At 33.4% G+C, this 19,955-nt stretch overlaps 2 protein-coding genes and 1 pseudogene across 3 annotated transcripts; all 3 read right to left on the reverse strand.

The window, feature by feature from the left end:
- Positions 1 to 7,048: 7,048 nt before the first annotated feature.
- On the reverse strand, positions 7,049 to 8,995 carry LOC129299229 (glutathione S-transferase U19-like; annotated as a pseudogene).
- A 4,098-nt stretch (positions 8,996 to 13,093) lies between these two features.
- LOC129299228 (probable glutathione S-transferase) lies at positions 13,094 to 14,314 on the reverse strand. The gene is made up of 2 exons (XM_054937693.1): positions 13,961 to 14,314; positions 13,094 to 13,861 (listed from the first exon to the last, which is right to left on the reverse strand). The coding sequence occupies exons 1-2, from the start codon at positions 14,279 to 14,281 to the stop codon at positions 13,520 to 13,522; spliced, it is 663 nt and encodes a 220-aa protein (XP_054793668.1). The 5' UTR covers positions 14,282 to 14,314; the 3' UTR covers positions 13,094 to 13,519.
- A 1,390-nt stretch (positions 14,315 to 15,704) lies between these two features.
- Positions 15,705 to 18,750, reverse strand: LOC129299230 (protein REVEILLE 1-like). Of its 2 annotated transcripts, none has more exons than XM_054937695.1 (6): positions 18,199 to 18,750; positions 17,670 to 17,801; positions 17,467 to 17,578; positions 17,166 to 17,227; positions 16,655 to 16,990; positions 15,705 to 16,563 (listed from the first exon to the last, which is right to left on the reverse strand). In XM_054937695.1, the coding sequence occupies exons 1-6, from the start codon at positions 18,208 to 18,210 to the stop codon at positions 16,030 to 16,032; spliced, it is 1,188 nt and encodes a 395-aa protein (XP_054793670.1). In that variant the 5' UTR covers positions 18,211 to 18,750; the 3' UTR covers positions 15,705 to 16,029. The 2 variants fall into 2 exon arrangements, with proteins under 2 accessions (XP_054793670.1, XP_054793669.1); XM_054937694.1 differs by having other exon boundaries at positions 16,655 to 16,993.
- Between the last annotated feature and the right edge of the window lie 1,205 nt (positions 18,751 to 19,955).

Consider the following 19,955-nt stretch of genomic DNA (forward strand, 5'->3'; position numbering starts at 1 on the left):
TAAAATCTAATAAAAAACAAATCTGAATAAATTATTATTAATTTAAAATAAAAAAATTAATTGATTAAAAGGTTAATTTAAATTGATAAGTATTTATTTAATTTTTAATAATAATAATTAATTTTGATGGATATAAATTTCATACAGAAGAAGATGATTGTTATTTTCCCTTTCTGTTTTGCAAAGAGTGTACAGTGCAAAAAATTGCCAAAATCTAAATTTTATGGTATGAAATTATATCTTTAAAAGTGACCGGCAACATTATGGTTTGGCATTGTCAACGCGCCAATAAGATGAAATTAATAGCTTTGGCGAATGTTACCCGCATATTGAATTGATTGCCATTCACTTGGCGGAAAGGAGGAAAAAACAAAAGAAAAGAAAGTGAATATTAACATTGACTTTGGTTCTGTCAACATTTTGGTGATTAAAATTGGATTCAAGTATTCAAACCTGCCCATTACATTATTAAAATAAATTATTGGAATACCAGTTACTTATATTAAATTAAAATAAATAAATATATAGTTATCGTCACATTAAAAAGACATTACAATGAGCAAGCTCAACTAGCTGGACTCACTCCAAAAAAAAATTGGATTAAGTGCCCATGGGAACATATATTACTTTAGTTTTATTTATAATTACTTTAATATGTTTCACCAGTATCAAAAAAAGTTTTAAAACTCATTGACTCTATCTTAAAATTTAATAAAATTTTAACTTTGTCCCGATTACATATACATATTTCAATAACAATTTTCTCTTTTCAATATTCAATGGCGGGAAAGAGAAAGTATATGATAAAAATTTACTGACATGATTTATACTCCCTTTGCCTTTAAATAAGACCAGAAGGAGTACAGGTGTAAAATTAGACAGTAATTATATATATATATATATATATATCTAATTTCACCAAAGGATATTGGTTTCTTAGCTACTACATTGTTCAACTGAAGTAATTAACTGATATTTATAAAACTGGTCAAAAATTAAATTTCAGAAATAGATAGTTCCAATTTGATCATTTTTAATTATTTGATTGTTAAAATAAATGCTCCTTTCATTTAAAAATACAAGATATTTTTTAAACAAAATTTTCAAAAAGTATCTTTAACTAAGAGATGTAATTAATATATTTTTTAATTAAAAAACCTCATTAAATAAGAGTAATAAAAAAAAGAGTGTGTGATTTTAAAAAAAATTAACTAACTCATCATTGGATCAATTAAAATATTTTATAATATTAAAAATTGAATGAAGGGAGTAGATTTTGTCATCGAATAAAAATAAAAGGCTCGGATACTATTAGAAAGAATCTGAAAACAAACATGCCCTTTTTGTTGGATTGTCTGAATAAAGAACAGTTTAATTGAACCCAGAAGTTGCAAAGAAACTGGAACTATAGCACATTAATTCCATTTAAAAAATGTAAATATGATTATGTGTTGTAATTTGCTGCGTGTGAATGTGAATTGATATACCTATATATGGACATAGCTAGTGCATATAGATGCATCTAATTTACACCAGTATTAAATAAAGATGAACCACCCCTTTAGGTGATTAGATGTGAGGAAGAAGCTGGAGAATAAATGAAACGAATATAGAGAGTTTAGTTTCCATCATTCTTTTTCCAAAAGGAGGCCGGAGGAACAAGATAAGGTTGCATGCAGTAGCCCTACTTGAACTGACCAATGTGGTGGCTCCTGAGCCTTCAATAGGTCTAGCCCTAATGATATTTGACAAATTAATCCGTCAAATTAAATAGACATTGTCAAGTCCAAATAATTCACAGTCATCACAACTCACAACCTTCAAATGTCATACCTACGACGCTTTGCATGCAGCATCATTTTCAACCCGTGTTTTCAAATGTTGCGGCGGAACCCACCTTATGAGTTATAAGTTCTAACGCCTTTTAACTTCATAAATTATATAAAATTAAACTCCTTTTCACTGCCCCATGCATCAATAATCTATTGTATCTAATGTTTTCCTCTCACGACTTCTTTGATTGTTTTATTTTTATTTACCAAAAAAAAAAACTGTGCGTGATGCAGTCAGATGTACGGACAAGCCCCTTGTGGATTTGATGATAAGTGATTAATTACAAACAGAATTTCAAAAAAATATCACATTAATTAAGTTTAGTTTTAGACTAGCCGTTATTTATGAGTATTTAATATTTATTTATGTTATTAGGTCAAATTCAAATACTCTCTCTGTCTCAAATTATAAAATATTTTTAGATAGAATTTTACATATCAATAAATCTTATTAAATACATATAACAACTTAAACTTTCTACAGTAAAAATATAAACTTTTAAAAATACCTATCATTTAAGAGGAGAGATGAAAATTAATTACAAGGAGAGAAAAGATAACATAGAAATTAGCACATTTAATAAAATTTTAATTTAATCAAAGTGTCTTATATTTTGAGATGGATAAATTCTTTTAAAAGTGCCCTGTTATTTAAAATAGAGGGAGTATTATGTTCTACATTCATATAAATTCAATTGAATTTGAGACCATACTTAAATAATTTTTTTTTTTACTAGAGACGCCGGATATTGGCATCAAGTGATGTATATTAATTTGTCCCATAAAATTTGGAAGAAGATCAGTTGAGTGATATCAAATGTGAGATATATCTGCTTCCTCTTCCTGCACCTCTCTCCCTCTCTTCCCATCATTATCTGATATCAGATAACTTCAACAGAAATTTTTATTTTTGTTTTTCCCATGAAAACCAAAGTCATGACTCTGGTCAAACTTTATCCAAATATAGTAGGTGTTCAGATGTTGAAACTTGATTAATGTCCCATTACTAAATAAATCCACAATTTCTCTTGATGACCAGTCACAACGTTATAAAAACACCAGAGGTAATTATTTCTTGAGAGAATTATTAGAAATAGGATCCAAATAACAACTTTTGCACTGAATTATTCTTGTGAGTAACATTATTCTTTAGTCGGATTCATGAGTAATGTGGTTTATTAAAGTTAATTATAAACGAAATTAGTTATAATGATTACATAACGTGGTGCACGGCGTTCAGCAGCACACCCTGTACTCTAAACTAAATTTAATTAAAGGATTAGGGTCTGAAAATTCACAAAGTCACTTTAAATTTCCTTAAAAGGATACATAAGAATCTTGCTCCCTCATGCATGAATCCCCGCTCAAAAGCTAGAACAACAGACAAAATTATCATTTCCCTTTGTTGACGTGGATCCATTAATCAATACCAAAAATATCAAATTTAAATCCAACCACATTATTCATAATTGGCATCACTTATTCCCCAAATTTTAAAATGATAATGTACAAAAAATTATAACGTGATTATTATTATCTTTTCTTTTTTTTCCTTTTAGCTTCGACACGGTAAGTGTTAGCTGTTATTTGCCGACAACGAAAACTAATCTCCCCAAAGTACAAAGTGCAAAGAGTGGTAGACCCTTCTAATTAAGTTATTATACGACACACAAAGACGGGGAATTGAACCCAAATCACTCGTTTTGGTGAAAAAACTGCCACTTGTACCAATCTAAGTTGATATTATTATTATCTATTTAATTTTATTTTTGTATTTATTGGGCAACCCAAAAGCATGCCTTCTTATATCGCTATTTTACTTACATTCTAAGATTTGAATTTGTTTAGATTAAATTTAAGTAATTTACTTTTCCTTTAAATTATCTTTCAAAAAATAAATATGGTATGAAAATGTATTTTAACTATAAATTTTAAAAAATTAAAATTATCTAAACAAATTAAATTCAACAATTTAGAGAGGTAAGGAAGTCTGATGTACTCTCTTTGTATAAGGCATTTTTAATCGAATCTCACTTCTAATAAAGTAGTTACTTACTTTCAAACTAACTTTATCTTTTCATATTTATTTTTATTAAATATTTCACAATAAATATAAAGTCATTCATCAATAAGGGCACTTTAAAAAAAAGATAATAATTACATTTCGAAAAATTAAAATTTTTTTATTTTTTTAATATTCAACTACATTTTTTAAGGGGTAAGGAGTATGTTTCACGGTGACTACTTTTGGTTGATAAGTTCCATAAAATTCTATACATATAATACGCCGATCAAATTAAAATGGCTAGTAGCACGTACACATGGCATTATCAAGAATAATCACAGAAACAATCCCGAAGTACTGCTATTGTGTGGAGCTGAGCCGATGATCAAAACCATATATAACTCCATGAGAGAATTATTTAATTATTCAATAAAATAAATTTGGGAAGGTTTTAGAGGAGTGAGCCAACTTGGACACAAGGAGGACAAGGTGGTCGGTGTTGGAACCGGCACAACAGTTAAAAGGCTTCACTCCCTAGGAACTATATACGTAATAGATTTATACACACAACAATGCAACTCTGTTACTACGTACACAACACGATGTTTCATCCACACACAATATTTCATATATAGACCTTATTTGTTTTCCCCCCTATCATTTCGAACACTGACATCATCGGGTGGGGGAGCAACCAAATGTCGTAATGTTCACTGTATAAACCCATGAGGAATTGCCTCCAACACACCGCGCACGTTAGAGCTGTTTCTGAGGACCCATGAAGCTGTTACTTAGGAAGTTATTATAAATAAGATTGGTCATTGAATCAATTAATATACCAAATAACGAAGATCATAATCAAATCAATCATAAAAAAAATTATTAAACTGATCAAAACATTGGTTTAACAATCTATTATTTCAATTGAGTGGTTCGACCCAAGTTTTCATATATACTATGCTTAGGAACTATGAATCTTTTTTTCTTTTTTTTTTCTTTTTCTTTTTACCAACTCATGTGTTTGTTGAAAAGTCCAAGGGAGTGTTGCCAACTCAAGAAATTAAATGATTGACAAATGAGTGAACTGGGAGATAGTGACTCACTTTTGAATGATTTGATCAGTTTCTTCTCTAACCTGGGCCAACCCTATGAATATATCTCTGCTATTGTGCATGTACAGCAAACCTATGTGTGTGTATATATATTCAAACACTGCACAGAACGAATATCAGTGGGCACTTAAAATAGATACATAGAACAAGATGAAGATTCAACATCCAAGGCCAATTGTTACAGTGACTTGAGAGGAGATAAAGAATAAAATTTTGTAGTTTAGGTTCATGAAAATGACACGAGAGAGAGATCTGAAAGTTGAGATAAGTTTGGCAGAAAGTTGAAACGAGATTTGAAAGTATAGAAGACCAGTACAGTAAATGATTCTGAGAAAATAAAGTAGTGATGTGAATAAGAATTTGTGGTAAAAGGGAGTAGTTTGACATGTTTATCAGGATGCTTCCTCTGAGGTCAGCATGCCACTTGAACGATTGGCTACAAACTTGGCAATGGATCATGAATTGGACTCCTTCACAGGACAGAGTCTTAACTTGTTCTTCACTGGTTTATCTTAATCATGGCACCTAGTGGATTAATGTCTCTACTTATTGTTGTTTTTATGCCTTTATCTCGATTATTTAAGATTCGATCAAAGCTTCACAGAACACTAAGCTGCCTGTCTTTCATGAGAAATCCCATGTATCCATGACTCTTTCGCAACCTTATTATAGTCAATCCTCTGATATTACCAAATATTTATAATATCTTTTGCGGTTGTTAGCGACAGAAATTCTTATTAGCTTTGACCATTTAATTGTTTGGTGATTAAGTGATATGTGCCAAGAAAATTTGGACCTGTTGCTGACATAATAAAAAAAATTATTTGGTTTATTAAACTTCTGGACCATGTGGATGGCCTAATTGTAAAGATCAATTCTTTGAACTGTTTTTCATGACATGGATTAAACAACCATCAAAACTTATTATATTTAAACCTTGAGGCCCTTACCTAATATGGTTGTCTTTTAGGATAGTCAGTACTCAGTGCAAAGTAACTTAGTAAAGAATGACTTGAATATATATATATATATATAATTATATATATCTGAATTATTTGAGTGAAAGTATCTCTAGATAAAAACATGTTAAATCAATACAATGTCATTGAGATTTTTCTCTGAATATATAAATCTGTTTAAGATATGTTGCAGGAATAAAGCTACTTGAAGCATTAGAATGAAAATCACCTAAATGAACATGTTTAAATTAAAATAATATTTTTATTGAGATTCGTTGTCTTGACAAGACAGAAATTAAACACACATAGTCACACATTATATTTTAAGTAATTGTCAGGGAATAAATTGGGGGCATGAGAGCAAGTTTTGAATGGAACCATCTGTTCCTCCCCAATAGTCTTGTTTCTTAACACACACATGAAGTGATGATCTACGTATAGCCTAGACAAGCACGTGCCTATGGAACAAGTTACAACATGGGCTTTACCTTGTAGAGAGAGGGAGAGATAGAGGGGCAAACATGCTAGTAATCTGAGATTAGGCCTCTCCAATAGAGACTAGAATTAATGTTTTCGCATTTGCAAGCCCGTGTGAATGAATATTTATTGATCACATGTTAGTTCAAGTGATTCCGAGGTGGATCCATGCCTGCCAAGTTGTTTACTACCCCCAGACATGATATGATTGCAAATTCTTTAGATCATTGCTCTGTCCTTCCCTTTCCTACTTCATACTTTTTCACACAAGAATCCAGACATTCTTGGCTTGGATTCCCTATTTCCCCCTTCTCAGCCTCACAGTAATTTTGTTTCCAAGTTGGAAATCCTAAACCCCCCCTAATTTTTACATTGCAGCATAGCTCTCAGGGTCATACTATCTAAAAAGAAACAGCAATGAATTTCTCGTGCCACAGTAAAAGTAAAAAGAGAAAGGGGAAAATAATAGATCAGGACGGTCATATTTGAACCTAATCTTTTTTCATCCCATGTGTCCTTCACGTAGTTCAAACAATAGTATCAAACTGGCTTTTATTCAAGGCTAATCCTGGACTTTAATAAACATGTAGCATCAAGTAAGACATTGTTATTTCATGAAATTTACAAGATCCTGAACATGGCTGATGCCCTAAGCCCAAACAAGGCTGCAACTTCTTGAATAGGGACACCTTTATGAAACACCAGAGGTACTTATTAGTTTGGAGAGAATTATAAACAAGACCCAAATAATAGCTCTTTTACAATGAAAGACTAGCACTGAATAAGTGGATCACAAAGTATAGCATGCAATTCAACTTATTAGAGGCTGAACTGAATAACCATACTTTATCATCACACGATCTTAAACTACAACAAAGTCAATAAGTGGATCTTCATTCATAATTCTTTCTCTTTATTCCTTCCATGTGTAACTTCTTCTTGGGTTAGCCCATGATCTCGGATAATTTGACGACAAGCTAGTGAACTTTTTCTGGGTCTGGAAACGCTTTAGCAACAGAGGGTTTTTTCAAGCATCTCTTAAACCAGGATGAGAATTTGGGACAATGGTCTTCTAGTTTGAATTCCCCAATTTTCTCGTAAGCATATAACCATGAGGCCGGACCCAGTGCTATGATGTCCACATAGCCAAATACATCACCACTAAAGAAATTTTCTGTCACCGAGAACCCCCTCCAGATTCTTGACTACCTCAATCAAGTTCTTCTTGGCCACTTCTCTCTCTTCTGCTCCCTTACGTAACCAGATTCCTTTTCCAGTTTCAAATACCTATTGAATAATACCAAAAAAAAACTTAAAAAAATTAGTGTTGTATTCATGCATATAAACATAATTTTGCCTCTCTGCAGGGTTACAAATTATAGAGAAGATAGGAAGAACATTTGTGTTGGTAAAACATGTGAGAAACCTACCTGCTTGTCAATATAATTAGCCCAGAAATGATCTTGGGCACGTTCATATGGGTTGGTTGGAAGCAGAGGGTTAGAAGGCTAGGCCTTATCAATGTATGTAACAATGTTTGCTGATTCTGCTACTGGTTGACCATTGTGCAGCAACACAGGGACTTTCTTGTGAATGGATTGGACTTCAGCAAAAGCTCACTTTTTCCTCCAAGCAAGTTCTCTTCCCTACGCTCATAAGGCATACCTTTTTCTTCAAGAGCGACTCTTGCTCTCAAGCAGAATGGACTTCCCCAGAAGTCCAAAAGAACAACTGCATTTACCTTTGACATGTTATAACTTTGATTAAAGCTATCTGTTCTGGTGTTGGTTGTGTGATGAGAGAATGCAGAGGATTTAATTTATAGAGGAATGCTTTAATATATATCGAAGTGATATCTTCTAAAGGTTTACAATATAAAAGGTTCTTGGTTTAACCACCCATAAAATTGCAACATTCTCATTCTCGTGAGTGTTAATTTATTCTTTTTCCTGTTTAGATTTCCTGGCCTTGCTTTCACTAGAAATTGCCATCAAATGGAACGCCATGATCTTCACAACCGGCCAAGAAGCCATTTCAGGCCTTTCTTTTTTTTTTGGCCTAAAATTTCAAGCCTTTCTTGACGTGGATCAATTAAAGAATAGAAATATAAAATTTAGATCAAGTAAAAAATTTTAAATTTAAATTGTGTAAATGAAATCTAAACAAGTTATTGAGGTGAGGGAATCAAAAGTTTGTTTCTGCTTAACTTTAGTCGGTACGTTCGATAAAGTTCTCCATACAAACTATGTGCATATTTTCTTTGGTTTAATCAAAATAGTTGGCATCACACAAGGCATTACCAAGAATCACAGAGACAATCTCGAAGTACTGCTGTGAGGAGCTGAGCTCAAGAGAAATAGGGCTGGTTGATTGAAGTCAATAAAGAGGGGAAGTTAAAGTTTTAAGAAGTAAAGCTAACTTCTTATTTGATTCTTAACTTCCCAGGAAGTTAAGCCTCTTAGCTCCCTCATGAATAGAAAACAACTTACTGATATCCGGTTGAGACTTAGTTCCCTAACATTGTTATTACTTTTTCATGTATACCTTTATTAATTAATCAAATGTCATTGATACTAAACACATGGGTATGGTATTTTTTATGTTTTTATTAAAAATAATAGATTTATTTAAAAATAATAATTGTAACATTTTGAAATGTATACTCTTTAAGAGGTTAATTTCTTAGAAAGTAGAGTAATTGAAGGCCTTTCAATCATAGAGAATTTGCTATTTATGGTGGCATTTTTTCACAACAATTGAATAAAAGACATTTTGAAAAAGAAAATAGTTATTATTTTATGATTGTCATTAAGTTTTCAAGTATTCTAGAAGGCCTTCAACTTTATTAGAAAGAAAAATGCAATAAAGTTAATGTTCATAATAACTTCTTGAAGGCTCTCAATTTTATTTATAAGAAATCCCCCACCAACAACCCACTTGTGGGAATGGTTAGAGAAATTAAAAATTTATCATGCATGATTGAACTATTACTTTTGACTTCACCTTAAAAAGGGAATAAATATATTAATTGGCTACCTTGTCACATTCATTTTTAACACTACTTCTAAAATGTTTCCTACTTTTCACCTCCAGGATGTAAGGGTATCTTAATTAGTGATATTATTCTATTTGTATGGTTGTCTAGTTTAACATGGCCTTATGTTCCAAAAAATAATAATAAATTTTGGAAGGCAAGTTTCATTTTAGAAGAGTGAGATAATCTTGACCCTAAGAGGTCCTAAGGGACAAGGTCACCATGGCACCAGCATAGCAGCAATAGAGCCTCACTCCCCAGAAACCATATACGTAACCTGACTCTGTTACTACTAAACACAAGTAATCTACTCAGGCCTCCAACTGAGACAAAACTTATTTAGATTAAACTTCTAGCCTTGTTGTAAAGATCATTACTTTAAATTGTTTTTATAACATAGATTGGACAACCATCAAAACTTGATATTTTACTTAAACTTTAAGGTCCCCACTTATGATTATCTCTCAGCATAGCAAGTGCAAGGTAACATAGTAAGGAATGACTTGAAATACATGCACTTGCTTGTGAATTATTAATGTGTAAGTCTGATGTGAGGGCAGAAGCAGGATTGTGCTAGTTTAAGATAGAACCCGATACACAAATAAAAAAAGTGAAAATGAAACAAAGAAATGTAGAGATAAAGATATGATAAGAGATGAAGGTAACGATAAAGAAAAGCCAATAAAGATAACCATCAAGAAAAAGAAAAACTAAAACACCTGCTTCTGGCAACTTTTGCTTTTAAGATACCACAAGAGTTGATCAGACACTTGATCACGCCAATATTCACCTTAAGATTCCCAAAAACAAGCACAACTTGCACAAAATAATTTATCAAACTGAAGAGAAAATTCACATTCATCACTCAATTGGAAGAGTACTACATAAGGGGGCCTATTTATAGGCAAGATAGAAAACTCTAGAATTCCTAACTCTAGATGACTCCTTCCACAATGGCACCATCTCCTCAAAAAAGGATGATTTCTTATTTCTTGAAGATTCAACAGTAATGGCTAGATAAGAGAATTCAAAAACTTTCCTAATAACTAAAATCTTGCTCTCTAAGTCAAATCACCTAATAAAGCCATAATAATGAAAAGGAATTAGCATTAAAGCTGAAAATAAAAAAGGAAAACAATTAAGTCCTTTTTTTTAGCAAAGAAAACAATTAAGGCTTACGATTCAAACTTAAAATAAAAAAAGAAACAATTTAAATTTGCATTAAAGGTTTGAAGATGATGGAAATCATGCTTCTCTCTCCTTATTTATGGTCATAAACGACACATTCTCTTTCTTCAAATCTGATCATAAATGGCATCCCACTTGACCAAAATACCCTTCAGGCTTGGGTTTTCACCAATTGGGCTTGCATCTTCATGAACTTGGATCTTTAATGTTGTGAGCAAGTGTGGAATTCATTGGGCTTGTCGAACGTATGAAGCTCATTAAAGAACATGAGTTCAAGCTCTTGGACTTCTTCAATAAGACCAGTTGGGGCCTTCTTCATAGCTTTAGTCCGAACTTTAGTCATTGGACCTCTTATACTTTGCAATGGATCCTTAGGCATATTAGACTTAAATTCTTGGACTCCCTTTAGGCTTGGCACGCCTACCAACTCCTCTTGGGCCTTAAGCACGTCCTCTTTCTCCTCAAGTGAGCCATGCTTTCTCCCTTAAGCATGCCTACCGGCTAAATTGAATAGCCACACTTTGCCATAACTTTACCCTTGGGTATAAGAGAGTAGATAAATGGATCATTATTCATAATTCTTTCCCTTTGTTCCTGCCATGTGTAACTTGTTCTTGAGTTAACCCATGATCTTGGATAATTTGAAGACAAGCTGGTGAACTTTTTCTTGATCTAGAAACGCTTTTGCAACAGAGGGTCTTTGCAAGCACCTCTTAAACCAGGATGAAAATTTGGGACAATAGACTTCCAATTTGAATCCCCCAATCTTCTCGTAAGCATAAAACTATGAGGCTGGACCTAATGCTATGATGTCCACATAGCCAAATGCATCACCACCAAAGAAACTTTTGTCACCCAAACCTTCCTCCAGGTTCTTCACAACTTCAATCAAGTTCTTCTTGGCTTCTGCTCCCTTGCCTAACTAGATTCCCTTTCTAGTTTCAAATACCTATTAACAATACAAACGAAACCTTAAAAAATCAATGTTTTATTATCCATGCAGATAAACATAATTTAGCCTCTCTGTGTTACAATTTTACAAGTTCAATGCAGAAGATAGGAATAAGAACATTTATGTAGGTAAAACATATGAGAAACCTGCTTGTTTGTCAATATAATCAGCCCAAAAACGAGCTTGGGCACATTCATATGGGTTGGTTGGAAGAAGAGGGTTGGAAGGCCAAGCCTCATCGATGTATGCAACAACGTTTGCAGATTCTGCTACCGGCTGACCATTGTGCAGCAATACAAGGACTTTCTTGTGAATGGGATTAGATTTGAGTAGAAGCTCACTCTTTCCTCTGAGCAAATTCTCTTCCCTGCCCTTGAAGCCACACCTTTTTCTTCGAGAGCGATTCTTGCTCTGAGGCAGAACGAACTTCCTTAGAAGTCCAAAAGAACAACTGTACCTACCTTCGACATCTTAACTTTGATTTGATGTATCTGTTTCTCCTTGTTGGTTGTGCGATGAGAGAATGGGAGGGGTTTAATTTATAATAGAGGAATAGTTTAATATTAAAGTGATATCTTCAAAGCATGTAATATCAAAGTCGGAGATCCTTGGTTTTACCACGCATAAAGTCGAAACATTCTCGTGAGTGACGATTTATCTTTTTCCCCGTCTGTATTTCTTGGCCTCACTTGCTTTTACTATAATATGCCATCAAATTGAACACCATATTATTGGATTTGGATATGCCGTTTCATTTAATCAAATAACTAACTGTCATGTAATACTAAAAAAAAAAATTATCAAATCTCATATTTTTAAAAGAAACAATGTACATAAGGAATGTTCTGATTATAAAAATTGTTTAGAATCTATATATATAATAAAGTGCATCCTGGTACTATTCATTTATAGTCGAATGAGCAATGATGTTTTCTTTCTTTTTTTTTATTTAAACTTTGCATATTAATAACTCATGTGAGGCCCACAAAAAAAATTAAAAAAAAAATATGTACGAGACTCACAATAAAAATGCTTACAGTTATAAGACTCATAAAAAAATGTATGAGATCTAATTTTTTTAAAATGTAGGAAATTTATCATTTGTTTCTTGTATTTCGTACATATATATAAGGTAATTAATTCCATATGATATATAAATTTTAAATAATAAATAATAAATTATAAAATAAAATATTTTATTATTTAAATCAATCAACTTCTTCATGTTTGTTTTTATATATGAACAAATTTTAATCAATTTACACTACTTGAAAAAAATTAGTTAATCCTAATAATTATGCCTGAAATTGAAAAGTATGAATTAAGAAGTAATTGTGATTAAAATTTAATTAAAAATATAAATGAAAAATTTATAATAAAATTATAAATTTAATTTTCACAAATTATAAAAATTCAACTCTACAAATTCAAAATTTAAAATGAGTTACCCGGCAATTACTTTAAATAATAGATATTAAATCCCTATTTAAATAAAAAATATTTACACTATCAACAAAAACATTTGATGTGAGTTTTAAAAAATAAACATTGGTTCTATAGATTTAAAAAGAAAAAAAATAATAAAATAGTGCAAAGTAACTATAATACCATACAAGCTTTTATTCAAGGCCAATATTAAACTAAAATTAATTGGCACTGCATCAAGAGAAACATTTTTATTTCATGAAATTCGGAAGACGGTGAAACAAGGTTGATACCCGGCCCATGCTATTATTATTTGTTTGGAGAGAATTATAAACCAGATCCAAGCAGCAACTTCTCCACACAGAAAGACTGGCTAGATGTTCACGAGTTATACTACGTAATTCAACTCAGGTTGAAGTGAATAATCATACTCTGTCATCACTCGGTTCTAGGCTATAAGAAAGTTGATAATTGGATCTTCGTTCATAATTCTCTCTCTTTATTCTTGCCACGTGTAATTTTTTTTTTCCTTATGTTAACCCATGATCTCAGATAATTTGAGGACAAGCTGGTGAACTTTTTCTGGGTCTGGAAACGCTTTAGCAACCGAGGGTCTCTGCAGGCATCTCTTAAACCAGGATGAGAATTTCGGACAATAGGCTTCCAATTTGAATCCCCCAATCTTCTCATAAGCATAAAACCATGAGGCTGGACCCAGTGCTATAATATCCACATAGCCAAATGCATCACCACCAAAGAAACTTTTGTCACCCAGAGCTCCCTCCAGGTTCTTCACAACTTCAATCAAGTTCTTCTTCGCCACTTCTCGCCCTTCTTCTCCCTTGCTCAACCAAATTCCCTTGCCAGTTTCAAATACCTAATGAACAATACCAAAAAAAAAACTTCAAAAATTAGCGTCATTTTGTTTTTATGCATATAAACATAATTCGTGTAGGTAAAAGATGCAAAAACCTACCTCTTTGTCAATGTAGTCAGCCCAGAAACGGGCTTGGGCACGTTCATATGGGTTGGTTGGAAGCAGAGGGTTGGAAGGCCAAGCCTCATCAATGTATGCAACAATGTTTGCAGATTCTGCTACTGGTTGATCATTGTGCAGCAATACAGGGACTTTCTTGTGAATGGGGTTGGATTTGAGCAAAAGATCACTTTTTCCTCCAAGCAAGTTTTCTTCCCTGCCTTCGTAAGTCACACTCTTTTCTTCAAGAGCAATTCTTGCTCTCAAACAGAATGGACTTCCCCAGAAGTCCAAAAGAACAACTGAATTCCCCTTCGACATGTTAACTTTGATTTGATCTCTCTGATTCCTTGCTGTTTTGTTGGTTGTATGATAGATTGTGGGGTTTTAATTTATAGAGGAATACTTTAGTACTAAAGTGGTATCTTCAAGGTACATAGTGTCGAAGGTTCTTGGTTTCATCACCCATAAAGTTGCCACATTCTTGTGGGTGTCAAATTATTTGTTTTCTCGTTTGGATTATGCCTTACTTGCTTTCACCATAATCTAACATCATATGGAACGCCATATTCTTCACGACTAGCCAAGAAGATCTACCATAGTAAATATTCTTCACATGTAAATATGGTTCACTATTTTTTTTTTCTTTGTGCTGCTGAAAGAGAATTAGTTTTCTGGCCAACTCCAAAGCAAATTGACATCAGTACTTGTGGATGACAGTTTCGCTTCCTGGTAACCAAGCTGTTGCTAAACCAACAGAAAATTTTAATTAGCTGATATTACAAATACAGACACATCTATTCAGATCTTCTTATATATTTACCTTGAACTTGAAATGAAAACTAATTGATCCAGGATAAATAAAAATAAATTTAAAATTTACTAACTTTCCCGTTATAGTTTAATTACAAAGACTTCTACTTTGAAAATATTCTTATGCCTCCTAAAATTAAAAGTTATACTACATAGAGCTTCCATTTATGTTTAAGATTCCATTTTCAGAGATGAGAACAAGAAATTTGCGAGAGAGAAGAGAGAGAGGGGGAATTCTCACACACACACACATTATACATACATATACATGCACATATAGAGAGGGAGGGATGGGAGGGATTCTCTTCTCTGCGTTCAATGGCCCATGATTTGAGTCCAATCACTGATACCTCTGTCCTCATATAATACGTGGATCAGATGAAGAGCGCTGAATGGACGCTCTTCCGATCTTGGAGTATTACTTGTAGTTAATTAGTCATGACCCAAAATAATACTCCCTCAATCTCAAATTATAAAATATTTTTAAATAAAATATCACATATTAATAAATTTTATTAAATACACTTAACAATTTTATATTTCCAAAACAAAAACATAAACTTTCAAAAATAGCCATCGTTTAACATATTGAAAAGAGAAGAGAAATAAATTAATTATAGAGATAGAAAAGATAATATTATAATTGACGTATTTAATAAAATTTTAATTTATTTTAAATGTTTTAAATTTTGGAATGAAAAAACTCTTTTAAAAATATTTTATAATTTAAAATATAAGGAGTAATAATTTATGGGCTTTCGTTATCGTTCTTGTGATCTCAGAGATCAGAGTTTCAATCTTCAACTAACATAACCAATGATCTTGGGCTCGTGGCTGCTCCCTCGTATATAATGACCTATTGCCATTGAAAAAACTTGAATTGGCTTCATCAAGGAATGGGTTCATCAGACAAGGGAAACATGACTAGTCATAAGCATAATAGTAGCATCATTTTATTAACTTGAAATTAGCACGGGCAACTGGGGACAAAAATACTATATAATCTACATTCCACAGTAGGAAAAAGAATTCCAACAAATACAAAAGGATCTAAAGGATCTACATGTACTACCTTGTAACATTGGGGCCCAAAAAAAAAAAGTCCTTTGCGAAATTATTTATGTCAAAAGGCAGGTTTATGGACATGAACAGAAGGAAAATCAGCATCCGAAAAATGCATGACATGTCAAGACTTTCCTCCTCCTTTTCTTCAGATAGGAACTTGCTTCAGGAAAACCTATCATGGAAGAAAGAAACTATAATGAAAGGCGAATGCGTTGGCCATCCCTCTCCTCTGCTGTTACAGGCAAGGGCTGATTTTCTCTCTCTGCTATGAATATTTTATATGGCACAAACCCTTTAGGCCTCCCCCATGTTTCAGATACGTCTGACGTGTCTCTGGGTGTTGTCATGCGGCCAAAAAAGTCCAATTTTTCTCCCTTCCTGTGGCAATGCATGTGACTTCTGGCTTCAACGTCTGCGTTTTCATCATTGTCCCCATCATTTATTGAGTTAGTAATGTTTGAACCACACCAAGATGCTTCCTTTTCAACTTTATCATCTTCAACTTCCTTATTGTTAGATTGTAGATGATGATTCTTCCTCTTGAGGGAAACAGTCCTCCAAGGAGCAAAACCAGCAGGAGCTTCTGCTACATCCGAATTTTTCATTGTTGGACAACTATCTGTTACCAGAAGATTAGTCCCAAAAAGCTTAACGATCCGACCACAAGGTTCTTCCGTTGAGTCGTCTTTGGTAGACATACTTTCTTTGTGGAAAAGCTCAAATTTCTAAACAGAAAAAATACAGAGCGGAATTATATAAATCTTTTTTAGCTGCTATTTTAGAGATGATGATCAAACAAATTGGATCAGGGAATACCCCAAGAGTTTGCAGATCAAGCGATGAATCGGCATTTGGCGTGGAAGGATCTTCCTCGTACGAACTTCCATCTGGTTTATATGAATCAGAGTAACCCAGAGCGTCCAAACCAACCGTAGATAACACTGATTTTGGAGAGTGGTTTTCCTGATCAGATTCTGATGACTTGAGAGAATTAGACCTCATCATTGCTTGGCCTGTGTTGGAAACTGCTTTACCGGGGATCTCCGCCAGCTTACGAGGGTAAGGATGCGAAGGCTTTCGCTTTGGTCGTGGAGGTGGGATTTCAATGGACTCCACGGAGCTTATGCTGCTCCCAGTAGAGTCACGAAGAACCTGCTACAAGCAAAACAGTCAGACTTTATTTCAAGCAGAGATCGACGAAAGTTCTTCATTTTCCACATCTAGGTGGCCTTCAAAATTCGAACTGGCTTTTATACGTGACTTTTCGCTTATTATATAATAAGGTTTAAAAAAAAAAAAGGGCTGTGGAATAGAGAAAGCAATAAACCTTTGTGAAATACTTCTGAGCATGGCTGCGAATCTGAACTGCGGTCTTTGTGCCAATATGTTCTGTTGCGAAAAATAAAGGATCCCAAGACTTAGACCAAGAACACCTATAATCCTTCCTTTTATTTATAGTTATATCTTCAAAAGATACACTATTTTGTCATGATTTGAGAGGATAAATTATGATCCAAATTTTTTGTGACAACTAACTACTTCACAATCACGTCTGTTTCGTATTTTCTGGAAATAATCAGATCGCGTTATTCTTGCGTGAGACACAGAAGGTTGAAATTAAAAAGTACCTTCAATCTTTCGCCATGCCCTGCCATACAGTTTCAGGGCTTCAAGAAATTTCTTATGCTCTTCATCTGTCCATCGCTCCCTCTGTTTCGTGATAGTGTATGGTTTCCTTACCTGTTGAAGAGAATACAAAAAGGATTAGTTATATATCAGAAGACCAGTAATCAATCAAATATCTGTAGAAATAGAGGATTCCAGATTGAACCTTTGGAGCATGGTCATTCCCACAAGAAAACTGATCATTTAGATGAACCTGTGAAGCAGAACGTAGTCCATAACTCAGAGATACTCCATTTTCTAGTGGAAGACCATTGTATTTAGAAACTTCATTATGATCCTGAATTCAAATCCAAAGGGAACATGGTTACAATCAAATCACCAATAAAACCCAAGAAATTTTTTTAACGTCGTAGGAATTATAGATTTAATTATAACCAAAAATCATCTGTCCACAACCCATGGGAAACATTCAAAATCAACAATTGTGATCGAGTTATGGAATATATGCACTTTTGGCATTCAAAAGAGGAGATCTTATCGTTAAAAATAGATTCCTCGTTCTTTTGCTTTTCAAAGGTAGTTACCAAAAACATACGAACAAACAGATTGAAATCATAGCATATCCAACAAACATGTATGAGAACGATAATTTTAGTGGAAAATTGAGACTATAGAATCAATCAAGAGATAATTAATGAAAATAATTGGAGAACAGAAACTTCTATAATACATACTCGAATAGCCATAGCTGCAGATTTCACCAATCAAGATCTTCTCAACTTGGCCAGCGGATACAGAACCAGAACAAAACTCAGTGTCTTTCTACCCCCAGAATCAATAATTTCTGTCAAACACTAATATACCCTCGAATTGTTAGATCTGGTGATCAATCACGAATCGAAGGAATCAAAGCTTGATTACGGAAGCCTATACCCAGAACATTACATAAACTTTTCCACCCACACAAAAATCTTTTGTTAACCAAAATCCATTCAGAACCCTTCACTCCTACCCAACAGAGTCTGCGAAACCACACCGAAGAAGAAGCCGGAATAGTTTTTCCGGGAAAATAATTGGAATCCGCAGAGAAAGCAACAAGAGGGCTGAAATCACGAGAGAACTGTGGAATGGAAAAGAGTGACAGAGTTATGAAGACGATGAGAAACAGAAGAAGATGAGGAAGCTTGGGGGTGCAGAAGAGAGCGACGAAAAGGTGAAGAACAAAGAAAAAGCAGACGGATAGAACGCAGAGGAAGGGGAGGGGCGAGAACTATGAGGGGTGTGAAAAAGGGACTTTGTAATGAAGAAAAAGTGCAAAAGCGAACCAGGAGGGTGTGCCACGTCAGATGTTGAATTTCCGTTTCGTCGTTGTTGAATAAAAAAATATTAAGAAAATACCATGTTTGCCTTCCTCCCATTGAAATCCAGACAGCTCGTTAAAATCTTGTGGCTGTCGTTGAAAGACAGCCTCAACACGTGGCGAGCTAAAGTGTGTCCCTTTTTACGCTTTTTTGAAATTTGCTGCTCTTTTTAGTTTTTGTCTTAATTATTCGTTCGTCATGGACCATGCTCGTGCCACGGTGCCAGCGTTCCATTACTCGCAGGCGGTACCGCGTGTGAGTCATACTCGCGACACTAGAGTGACACGTGTACCACTAATCAGTGCGCAATACAATCCTGGCCAATATCTTCCCGATTTCTAAACAGATAAGTGGGATGGCCCATGTTTTATACATGGAATTATCGTTACAGCTAAGATGCTAGTAATAATAAATGGTGCAGAAATTAATCGACTCTTGAATCTTCCATTCATAATTTCAGGAAATTTTTTTGGGGGGGGGGGGGGGTTGATCTTTTGACTGTTGAAGAGCTGGCCTACGGTCCCTGGGGGACGCTAAGATTTCATAATTCACATGGGGTATTTTATTTTTTGATAAAGCATGCTCCATCCGTTTTAAAATGAAAGAAACATCTCTTTATTTTTATTTATAAAAAAATTATAAATTCCAAAAATATTTGTTATAACTTTTCAAATTATCTTTCGTGAGTTAATATTTATTTTTACGAGATAAATTAGTTTCATTATTACAAAAAATAACTTAATTCACATTCTTAATTTTATATGTAATTATTAGTATCATTATTCTTATTATTATTATTATTTGTTCTTAACTAACTTTGGCTTTTTTATATTTAAAAACGTGAGAGTATCAGAGTATTTTGAGAGACTACATCTATCACTAAAATATGTTTAGTTAAGATATAATCAATATATAAAACTGGCACATAATTTGAATGAAAGTTTCGTGTCATTATTTATGCAAGCTAAGAGAAATATTGACAAAATTTTATGGATGATTTTTAACTGATTCAGATTTTGAAATAAAAGTGAAAAATTAAATGAAAGATGACAGTATCATATAAAAATTAGCATGCATGTAACTCGAAAACTAAATAAAAAATTCTTAAATTGACCCAATACGTTATGTTA

This window comes from Prosopis cineraria, unplaced genomic scaffold (assembly GCF_029017545.1).
Source record: "Prosopis cineraria cultivar Desert tree isolate PC_DT_omini unplaced genomic scaffold, ASM2901754v1 PC1087, whole genome shotgun sequence".
In the NCBI taxonomy this organism is placed as follows: Eukaryota; Viridiplantae; Streptophyta; class Magnoliopsida; order Fabales; family Fabaceae; genus Prosopis; species Prosopis cineraria.

What these genes read in the sequence shown, in the direction of transcription:
- LOC129299228 (XM_054937693.1), bottom strand. Translation starts at nt 14,281, where the DNA reads ATGTCGAAGGGGAATTCAGTTGTTCTTTTGGACTTCTGGGGAAGTCCA. An exon ending in CTGACTACATTGACAAAGAG is followed by an intron (nt 13,862 to 13,960) that starts GTAGGTTTTTGC and finishes ATTGTTCATTAG; the next exon opens with GTATTTGAAACTGGCAAGGG.
- LOC129299230 (XM_054937694.1), bottom strand. An exon ending in GGAATGACCATGCTCCAAAG is followed by an intron (nt 17,579 to 17,669) that starts GTTCAATCTGGA and finishes TCTCTTCAACAG; the next exon opens with GTAAGGAAACCATACACTAT. An exon ending in CTCAGAAGTATTTCACAAAG is followed by an intron (nt 16,994 to 17,165) that starts GTTTATTGCTTT and finishes TTTTGCTTGTAG; the next exon opens with CAGGTTCTTCGTGACTCTAC.